We start from the raw sequence: 11,448 nt of genomic DNA on the forward strand, positions 1-11,448 counted from the left end.
AAATCCCACTGTACTTCACATTAGTTTCTCCCCATGTTGTTTTAAATTTGGTCTTTTAAGTGCAGTAATTGAAGAGTTCAGCATTTTGCAGGTATTTACTGGTTTGAAATAAACATTTATAGCTTGCTTCGTAATCAGTTTCTGAATGTGTCATGTGTTACCATTCAAAATATGATCTTCTTTAAATCCTTTATTTTAAAGCTATGGCCATTGCATGCATATATATTTCTATATGTGTATAGTGTGTATACATGTCTTAACATTATAATAATACTTTAATAATCCCTTTGATGTATTTTCAGCAGCAAGGAAAGTTCCAGCCACTCAGTCAAGTTGTGCTGGACTCAGAGTACCCTAGCTGCCCATTGCTGCTGAAGTGTGCAGATGTTAAACAGTACCTACATCATGTAACAGAAGAAAAAGGTGAAAAAAATGGGTTGGGGGGCAAAAAAAAAGACTGGATTTGTTAGTGTCACTTCATTATAAGATAGATTTAAATATTGTTTTTTGCTTTACCAAACACTCAAGGTGCTGGACAAAGCTGTACTTTGAAAGCAGAAGCTTAGGCTTAGAAGTCATCATTGCAATATTGTGAATAGTAATGTATGGATCTCAGATTATCTGCTGTAACTCTCAAATACTTGTGCAGTCTTGTTCCTAGATGTCATAAAAATGATAAACTGATCAGAGCTGCCTTCTTGACATTATTGTGTGTGTTGTGAACTTTCTTTGCCTTTTGATGAAAGTTTTACATCTCTCTAAATTCTTCATTTAGTGTAGGATGGTCTGGTGTGAAAGAAGTTACCCGTTGTCCATTTGGCTTTTTTCCTCTCTTTGTCGCAAAGCATTCAAACAATAAGTAGGAAAAAGCTGGAGAAGAGAGAATATGCTGCTGAGAAAGGAGAGCACAAGTTTTCTAGCTTTGCATAATTTAGTGTTGTGGGTTTAAGTTCGAAGACTTCATTCTTTTTAAAATAGAAAACTTGATTGGGATGCATAAGTGTATGAGAGAGAAAACCTAAATGGAAAAAAGTAGCAAAGTATCAATTCTGTACGTAGTTTTCTCAACCTTTGCCCAGAATTCCCTTTGGTATGGGGGCTTTTATTTTATTTGAGGACAATACGTGCTTTCAAGGGAAGAGGAAGGAACATTACATAATTTTCATAGCTTGGACCTGCAAAAAATGCAAGACCTCAGTTTTTGTATTCAGTCCTTTAAAGACCATTCTCCTTATGCTTGCTGACTTCCTGATAGTGAATGGAGATTCACCTACACGCAGATGGAGATACTACAGGAGGAGGTACAGGAGTCTGAGAACATGAAATCTACCACCAAGTGCAAAACAATAAGCTGTCTGACCCTTATGCATATACAGCTCCTCCAAGGAGTTGAGGTACACAGATTAAAAACCAGAAATATTAGGAATTTGCTTTCACAAAGCACTCTGCCCTTGTCATTGATATATATAAGAAGAAATATTTAGGTGATCTACAGATAATTGGGAAATGGCTAAGGAAAGGTGATGGGAGAATGAAAACCCTGCTAAGAACTAAACCACTAGACCTCTTATTGCTGTATATAACATCAATGTGGGAGGGCTGTGAGTTTTTTCTGAAAGACTTAGATGCACAAGTTAAAGTATTTCCTGTATGATATAGTGCGTATGCAGTAATGTAGGGCAGTTGCTTCCCCCAGAAAATCAATTTGAACTTTAGGGCAGGATATGTTTCCATTGAAAATGATCACTTTAACAAGAGCAGGAAATCTGTGCAGCAAGACTGTTGTTACATTCTTCCTGGTACTGGAGTAGTTGGAATTACGTGCTGTTGTGATACTCCTGGATTTCCAAAAGAACCTTCAGAAAACATTTAGTTACATTCAGTATCATTAGGAGCAGGCAACGTTTTTCTCTGGGTGAGTTCTGACTTTGGAGAAGGCTTCTTTAAGACAGGTGCATCTGAACTGCAAAACCACTTTTGCCTTCCTATGAAGTTGTAAATACTTCCAGTAAAACCTACTATTAAGCTTTTAGGTAATTGCTGTGCCCTACAACTTGTTTAACACTGACTGAGGAGCTAGGGGTGAGAGAAGGGGTACTAAACTTCTGTGCACCCATCTAAGAAAGTGAAAAATCATGCCAGATCCTCTTGGCTGTCAAACTAAGAAGTTTGTATAGAAGTGTAGGACAAGGTCAGATGCACATACTTTAACTTGTGCATCTAAGTCTTTCAGGAAAAAGTGCCCCTTTTCTGAAGGGGCACTTCCTCCAAACAACAGTGCTGCCTTTGGGCAGTATTTATGTTCCCTTCTTAACAGCAAAATAAAAATTAAAAAAAAAAGTATTTGCTATAGACAAGGTCTTATATCTTACATTTAACATCTGTATTCATTCTGAAATTGTATTTGCAGTTGTTATCCATCAGAGCATCCTCTGATAAACTGTATTCTGTTAGACAGTAGTGAAGATGCTTTACTGCTTGTTTTTTTGCATTGATGTTTTTAATAATGTATTATTTACACCTATAAGTTTGTGTCATTTTGCCAGCAAATGATATTAACTGTTAAAGAAGTTATGTTCACTTCCTGTTTTTTGTTTTGAAATGTAAGGTAAAAATTGCTTTTGTTATTAAAGCTGTACACACATGCACACACCAGCTGTACGTGATGTTCTTGGATGTCCCTAGGCATGTACCTGCATGTACCTGCTGCTGCTTTTCTTGTTCAGATTTGGGTTGGGTTGAAAGTAACAGTGGGGCTTGTTCTTAGGATTTCTTTCTTTTTTCAGAACACCAAGCATATTGTTATGCAACAAACACATTGGCGCTTACTTGCCTGTCATGCACAGATCACCTTTCTGTTCAATCCACTTCTATGTGTTTCATATTCTCATGTCTTTTATTGCCTGTAAAAAATACCAATATTATGACTAAGGTACTCTTTTCTAGCTCTAAGCTGTTGTCCACTTTGTAGCCTTCCTTGTTTAAGGAGTAGGACTTTAGGGCAAGAAGTGTCTGTGGTGTTGAGTCTTCTGCAGCTCTGATCTGTTTGGCAGAACCTAACAATATAATTATTTCACTCTTAATTTAATCTTAAGGCATTTAACATCTGTCTAACAAATTCTTACCCTAGAGCGCTCACAGTTTACACTTACTGAATTAGGAGAAAGTCCACCTTCCCTGGCCTCAGTGCTGAAGGGCACTGAAAATTTGTTTTGCTGGATTAAATTCCCAGTTACCTGCTTTAGTAGTTGGGGAAAGGGTGTGTTACAGCTCGCTAAATCTGGGTGAGGCAGGTTGTTTGCTAATAAATTCAAATATCGGATAGAAAGTACAATAGAGAAGGTTTAAGAAAGGGTTATGAATTCCAGTTCTAGAGTGTTACTCTTTGTTTCATTTTGCAAGGCAAAACTGCACTGTGATCTTGTCTGATGTGATTAACATGAAGAGCCAAGAAAACTTACCTGATTAGAATAACTAAGTAATATTGCCAAGCTTGTATTCCCAGAAGGTAGGAAAAAAGGGGCCATATGAGTTTTGAGAGTTATGGAAAACACTGAGAAAATGGATGTTAAAAATGTGCTTTAGGCAGTTTGCTCAACAATACATCAGGGAAACTTCCAAGTCTACATAGCGATTACCCGATCGCTGAACATATTATTTAATTGTAGAACCACTTATATTCCATCTGTATTTCTCAAACCCAGTCTTTCCAGATGTCTCAGACCAGTTTTATAGGCACCAGACACATTAGGGAACAAAAGGCTTTCCAATATATACTCATATTATCAAACATAGTCGCTAACTCTCACCAATATCAAATGTGCATCACATGTTAAATCCACGTTCCAATATTGAATCCTTTTGTCAGCAGTTTGTGACTTTCATAACTCACTTTAATTCTTTAGAGGTCTCAAATATTGTCAGTTTCTAGAGTTTAATAGTCAAAACTGTCAAGCACACAAAATATTTTCAAACAAAGTGATCTCTGAAGGGTTCAGTGTAATTATTTTTCACATGTTTTAATGAAAATGGCTTCACAGTTCTACATTTCCTTTCCCTAACTGAGTCACTCTGAATCATGCTGTTGTGGGGGAGTCTGCCTGGGAATCCGGACTAGAATTACTTTTCAGCATGGGTTAGGGGATGGTGGCCAGAGGATGTCCCTTCCTCGAACTTTCTTAGATAAGAGAGGAATCCACGAATCGTACTTACTGTACTTGGACCCAAACCATGTTAGCACTCTGAGAAGCAGGTTCGAGTATCCAGAGCGTCTCCCCCATTTTCTGCTTCTTTTCTTTCAGAGCCATTTAGAAGCTTCTAAGTCGTAAAGACTGCAGCCAGCAGTGTCACAGCTAATTACTTTACCTGCAACTCATCAACTTCATGAAGCAAAGTGTATATTAGTGGTTTTTTCGTTTTTGCTCTCCATTTTACTCTTCTACAACTGTTGCGATAGATTTAAACTTTATCTTGTAAACAGCTTTTCTCAACCTCTCCGTACCCTGTACCACGCATACACAAAGAGCACATAATAGTTAGCTATTTGTATGCAATTTGAAAGTGCCAAGATAAACCCCAAAGAAGGAAATGCTGAAGAAATCATAAATATTATGTTGTTGTTTGCAAGGGGAGAAGGAAACTCTGTTAACTGAGTGTTGGAATATGAAACTGGATCAGTAAATGACATGAAACAGATGTAGGTATTTATGGGAATGGTATACAGGAGATTAAAACTTACTGAAATACCTGTTAAGGAAAAACATTGAAACACTGGGCTCTAAAATCTCCTGTGAAATCTTCTTAGGCATTTCATTCCTTTTCCAAAATGTAGCTTTCTGTGAATTAATAGTGAATTTTTATACTAAAATTTCCATGAGCATTTGTAATTTTCTCTCTCCTTTGCCTCAGCATCATGAACTCTATCTGCAGATAACTGATCACATGTGAATAGCAAGTGTTCATGATACCCTAGTTATCACAGGGGAAACACTTTCTGAAATTCTTATATCATTGAGTTAATTTATGTTGCTCAGTAAATCATAAGTGAATCATATACTTCCTCCCACAAGGAGTGTGTTTCACTATTTTGGATTCTGTATTTTCTTTTGACACTATATTAAACTATGTAAAAGGGGATAGAAGTAAAACTTTTGCTTTAGTCACCCTGTGAAGTGAGAGGGGAGAACTGATAGGAAAAGGGCTTATTGAAAGGGTGGCTGGTTTGTCTTCACTAACCAACTCTCTCTCCTGGCCCCTTACTAGGTGCTGGAATTCAATAAGTAAAGATTTAAGCTATTATGTTTAAAAAAAAAAAAAAAAAAGGCAGTCATGTAACCAACGTGTTGTGTTGTGAACTATGTAGTTAAAATGATCAGTCTGGTGACACAGGGCAGTGGAGGTTTGGCAAACTACAAGGGCTTGAGAAGAGTCTTAGTGAATTCAGGCAGCCCAAGATTACACGTAAATAAATAAAATATGTGCTTTGCTGGATTAGGGCCTAATTAAAGAATTGTCAAGTTGTTCAGACTTGTGCATATTAGCTCAGTCTGTTTATTTTTCCACATTTCCAATATTTTTGAAACTTATTGCCCTGATATCAAAAACATGTGCAATCGCAAATTAACTTTCATGCTGTATCTACAACTCAAAAGATTTTAAATATATTGAAAATGCAATCCAAACCAGTCATGACTTTCTTCCCCTTACGTGTTTTTTTTTCAGAGATTGGCAGTCAGAAATTCCACAAATACAGCCAAGAGAAGACACTGAAGTGGTTAAAGAAAAAGGTATTGTGTTTCTCTTTTGCTTTCAAAATTGCTTTATGTTTAAAATGAAAATGCGTATTATCTTGTCCATATCTGCATTTGAGCCATGTCGTGTGCCTCAGTTTAAGGTACGTGTCCTGTCCAAGAAGGACTGACCTCACAGTAAAGTTGTTGCACTTGGGAATGTGATGAGGTATTAAAGAAAGGACAAGTTTGTTACCTTTCTCTTTCTGACGGGGCTGGCATGAAAGGAGTTCATGGAGTGTGGGGAAGCAGAAGAAGAAGCTGAAGTTCAGCTTATTGCTGTGTTCTGTGTAGGCTTTGCATAAGGTGAGGGGCTTGTCTTTTGCTTTGTCCACTTCACAGATGGGCTAGAGGAGATGTTGCAACTTTTACATTCTGCCATGCTTTAAAGCTGGACAGAAATGCCTTGGGTTTGTGCTACAAATGGGTTTCCTCGTGAAGTTTCCTCAGAATGGTCCTGGTATGGTTGCTGCTATCCTGATCCAATCACGCTGGTTCAAGAGGTCTGTACAGTATGCAGAAAATAAACTAGTGTTATAGCTAAGCTTGACGTGGTCTGTGTATTGGTATAAAGGAGGTGAATCTCATTTTACACATGCACATGTGCCCCTACTATGATGCCACTTTGTAGAAAAAGATTGTATGCGTCATGTGATACAAGGAAGCTTTGTCATTTAGATTAGTCAACACAAGCAGAAAATCTGGTCTACTTTCTGCAATGAAGAGGCATGAGGATATGTATTTTGCAATGAATGCCTGAATATTTACATTTGAACAGGTACATGTTTGTGTTGTTGAAAATATCTTCTGCCAGTTATCTCTCTGTTAGATCCAGTACAGCAGTGCCCTGTAAAGTCCTTAATCTTTGATTTCCATCAGGACAGCTTTTGCAATCCAGCTGAGCTCAGGCATTCTCTGTTCTCTGAGCAGGTGTATTTCTCACCTGTATAACCACGGCTGTTGCATCTGAGTGGCTCAGCTCATCTTAGGGTGCTGCAAAACTGGTGCTGTGTTGCCAAGGCAACATGTTCAAAGACATGCTAGTTTCTTTGGGTTTTTTGAGCTCATATGCTAGTCATTACAAATGTATATTAAATTTCACCACAGTCCATAACTTGAGCATTTTATATGCTTGAAACAAAATTACAAGAGCTTTGTCACTGCATTAACATGAGCATAACAATACTGATACAGACATTTCATTCTGTGGTTTCCTATAGGTCAATCAAACAGTGAAAGCACTTAAAAGCAACAATGTATCTGTAGGTGAAAGGGTACATGCAGCTACATTTATCAGCGGTAAACAGATCACAGATACTAAAGAAGGTAAGAAAACTAAACACTGTAATGAATTCCATTTTTGTGAAATCGCATACGTGGAGATAAAACACATGATTAGAATCTAAAATGTATTGGAATTGGCCTTTGCAGTAAATTTATTCCTTGTACAGAAAATTCCATGTATGTTGTGACTGTGTGCCTTGACTTTTCTGAGTTCTTTGGTATCTTTATTGGATGACGTTGTAATTAACAGTAGGTCTCAGCTGGCGTTCTTTTAGTTTCTCCTTATTTCAATGAGAAGACATTTTTCTCAGTGAAATATATGCTGAAGTGCTTTGCTGAACTGAGACTGTTTTGGACAATGGGACACATGCTTACAATATGTATGAGTATCCACCCGATAGGTGTCTCTCTATTAGAACAGACTTCTTTTTAATTATTATTTTTATTAGCATGCAAATGCTCTTCATAGAATTCTTCAAAAAGGGAAGGGATCTTAGGAAGTCATAGTCACAGAGTAAAAGCTCCTGGTCCAAACATTACTTTATGTGACAAATACATAGAATACACAAGTGTGTGCTTATTAAGAGCAAAAGCTTTAATAATACGTGTATTAAATTGCCCTGAAATTGACAATCCTGGTACCAAAAAGTCTGGAGTGATCCTGTTTGCTTCTAGTCACCTTTTCCCTGGGGAGGGCAATGTCCTGAATGTTACTGGGATATGAAGCTGTGTAGAGAAACCTGAAAATCGACTCGGAATAAATTCTTTGAATGTTGATGAAAATTAAGAAAAGTTTAGAACAAACGAACAAAAGCAAATTGTTTCTTATTACAAAGACATTCAGAAGTCTACATGCTGTTGAAAAATAAGGAGAAACAAAACAACTTGCTGACCAAGTGGAAAATGAGTTACCAAGTAATGATATCAAAGGAAACAACATAAATGAGATTTAAGAGGCAACTAGACAGTTTTATAGAACAGATATTGTAATACATGGTTTTTAAAGAGAGGCAAAGCTACAAAACTTGCAAGTGACTTTACTTTACAGTAGCTTTTCATCCTTTCCCGCACCCCCATTTTTTTAAAAAAAGGGAAAATTGTCCTGACAGCAACCATCTTGATTATGCTTAAATACTTTATCTCTGAAATTTGTAATTAAATAGCTCATCTACAGGGTTTTTTCCACCTTCCTCCTTACTTACAGTAACATGGATATAATAGTCTTTTAAAAAGCCTTTTTTAGATTTAAAAGAGCAGCATTGAAATAGGGAATATTGGGAGTTAAAAGTAGGTAAGTTTTGGAGGCAGTCCCACTGTATGTAGCAAGGTGAATGACAGGAAGTCAAATGGACCTTACTCAACACTTATTTTTAATAAGACTAATTTTCTTGTCTGATCCTTTCACTGCCATGACAGTGCAATTTATTTCTGTAGAGAATTGCTTTCATAGGGGTAATATGAAATTTCAGTACCTTATAAATATATGGGTATATGTAGTTAGCATCTACAGATGTTGTAGGGCAAAAATCTGGGAGGATGTAATGAGTGCAAATGGGGAAGGAGGGGAGATTTAACATGTGAGACCTGAATATTTCATTCAGAAGACAAAGAAGGGAGATGCACAAGTATTCCTGATGTTTGACAGGAGGTTAATAACAAAGCAAGGCTAGGGTGAGAACACAGACTCCGTGGAAGGCAAACAGTGGTATTTTAAAATTGGTAAAGAAAGTCAGTGAAGATTGCTTCAAGGCAGAAATGCAAAGTGAATGGATTTTGTATTTAGTACAAAATAATAGCAGTTGACTTGGGCTCACCATTCAGTGTCATGCAGAGTGAAATTATGGGAATATTCTTCTTAAGTTATAAATTGGACATATTAAGTGCTAAGGTGAAATTGTCTTGGATTGGAGTTATTTCTTATTCTCTCCTGACCCTAAAGTGGGCTTAGGGAGTGACAAAACCTTGATGAATCTAGGCAGTGGAGGAAGGAGAAGTGCAGATAGGACATACTAAGAATTTGATGTCAGTATAGTTGCAATGCATATGCTGGTGTCAGTTTGTTAATGCTTTCTGCTTCAATGCCAGTTTGCATTGGGCTTTTTAGATTTTTAAAAAAAAAAAAAAAGAAACTATCTCTGGCACAGAAGAAGCAATTCTTTACCACCCTGAGGCTAGTTTACCACGTGCTTCTGAACTCTCTTAAGTGTGTAGGCATATACACAGATAGAGCTGGCCTGTTGTAGATGGAATTCAGAGGTGAGATTTTAGCTTAATGTCTGTCTGGCAAATACTTCCTGTGCGTAGGTGCAGTTACTCCCTAGCAGCCCCAACAACAGCAAGTTTAAAAGATGTAGCCCATGATCAGTAAGAACGTGACCAGAAAAGATCTGGTTTAGGACTTCATGTTATAAAAGGGTCACTTTTTTTTTCCCAGTCTCTCAGAAAAACATTTATAGCAGGAGTGCCCAGCACTGAAAACTTCTAGTAGTTCATATTTCCACAGATAATTATCCCGTCTTGCCAGTGATGTTTAGATAGGCCTTGGCATTTTCCGTAAAGTACTGAAATTAAGTACAAGACTTTGAAATAGACTCATTGTCTCATCTAATTGTTTTCAGTTGAAGCCAGAAAATGTACTTTAGTACTGAAGGCCTTGCCAAATAATTGTAAGATCCAGATGCTTTAAAATTAATGATTGCGTGTTCTGTTGAGTCAGCTTTTTACTTTTGCAGGTTTTTAAAATTTAATTTCTTCGGAAAAATACATGATATCTAGTATTCTCAGAAAGTGAACTGCTTTTGTAAAGTACATACAGCAGATATTAATAACATGTGCTGACAAAATGAGTGTAGTAAGTCTTCACTTTTTAAATAAACCTACAAGTGTCATATAACATAAACTACTCAACACAGAGAACCATCACAGTATATTCATTAGAAGTCTCTTACTATTAATTCAACCTTATGATTTATGGTAGCACATGCAGCATGGGTAAGGCAACGTGACTATATAATGTGAATGTTCTTTTTCTTCTCTTTCCCACTCCCTGTCCTTTTCCTGAAGACTATGTACGGTATGCCCATGGGTTAATATCAGAATATATTCCTGAAGATCTGAGTAAGGAGTTGTTAAAGTACTTAGGGTAAGTATTGTTCCAGCTAGCTGCTAGTTTTATATGGCATGCATTAACATCCTTTTGGTCATTTCTATTGAACACTGAGATTTGTTCATCAAGGTTGCAGTGAATGACACAATGAGATTATATTTGCCACACTTTAAATGTGATTTTTTCAAATGTAGATTGAAACAGCCTTTCTGTTGTTCCTATGATGCTAAGGACCACGGGCTGGAGAAGAGATGTAATGTATGTCTGATATGTCTGTTATCACAGTTGCATCATGAAACCCTGAGCAATGTATCCCATTTTAAAGCAAGGCGGAGAAGGAAATCTGAAGAGTTAAAGCGATTTGTCAGAATTGTCAAGCACAAGCAGCAGAGCCAGGAATAGAATCCTCATCCCCAGTCCCCTTTCCTTTTCCCTACTCACTCAGTGCTGCTGGGGGTTGACTTCACATATCTAACCTGTGTTAATTTATATTTAAATCTGGAAGGTGAGCCAGCATTCTCATCCTGGTGTTCCCTGCCAGCCAGCAGACTTTGCTTGGAGCATCACTGGGACCCTGCACCTGCCCCTCAGTTCAGTTCTGTTCAAAGGGTTCTGTTATGGTGGCCTATGGAAAAATATGCAATTTGCAGCTTCAAGTCTCATAGCTTAACAGTTTCATTGAAGAGATGTTGTGTGCTTTTTAATACCATCTTTCTGAAAACCAAGGTTTTCAAAAGTAAGGTGGAGTTATCCTGTTTTAGTTGCCAGATATAAGAACTTTTAAAAGAGTTCATGTTTCTGTATGGTGCCTGGCTCTGTTTTAGTTATCTAAGTCAGAAATACAGAATCCATGAGCTGCTTTTTTTGCAAACGCATGCCATGTGTGAGCAGCTGATAACCAAAGCGGCCATTGTGGGGGAGGAATTATAAGCTTTAGATTGTGCAATCCAGCTGTCTTAATTTATAACTTAAAATCTTTTATTCTACAGGCTCCCAGAATTTAAAAGCCCCGTACCAGAGCCACCATTGAAGGTAGGAGAACATTAAGATATTGACAGATACATTGTGTTGTAAGCTAATTTCTCTGAATTATTACTAAAACTAGACTAGGCCAAACACTGGGTACAATACAGTAAGTTAGATGGCCTTCTGAAAAGCCAGTCTGAAATAACGCAAGAAATTTACCAGGTACTTCATATTTTTTAATCAGGAATATTTTGGTTGGTTTTCCTATTTAAAAAAGGAGAGGGAATGAGGAAGACATATGTT

At 37.3% G+C, this 11,448-nt stretch overlaps 1 protein-coding gene across 1 annotated transcript in view; it reads left to right on the top strand.

Annotated features, from left to right (window-relative positions):
* The window catches only part of RNASEH2B (ribonuclease H2, subunit B), a 38,814-nt gene that overhangs the window by 20,474 nt on the left and 6,892 nt on the right, over positions 1 to 11,448 (top strand). Inside the window, exons 5-9 of the mRNA XM_009587260.1 lie at positions 303 to 423; positions 5,722 to 5,786; positions 7,010 to 7,115; positions 10,137 to 10,215; positions 11,169 to 11,211. Of these exons, the coding sequence (XP_009585555.1) occupies positions 303 to 423; positions 5,722 to 5,786; positions 7,010 to 7,115; positions 10,137 to 10,215; positions 11,169 to 11,211 (414 nt within the window). The remainder of the gene's footprint in view (positions 1 to 302; positions 424 to 5,721; positions 5,787 to 7,009; positions 7,116 to 10,136; positions 10,216 to 11,168; positions 11,212 to 11,448) is intronic.

The sequence above is a fragment of the Fulmarus glacialis genome, unplaced genomic scaffold (genome assembly GCF_000690835.1).
Source record: "Fulmarus glacialis isolate BGI_N327 unplaced genomic scaffold, ASM69083v1 scaffold37151, whole genome shotgun sequence".
NCBI lineage: Eukaryota > Metazoa > Chordata > Aves > Procellariiformes > Procellariidae > Fulmarus > Fulmarus glacialis.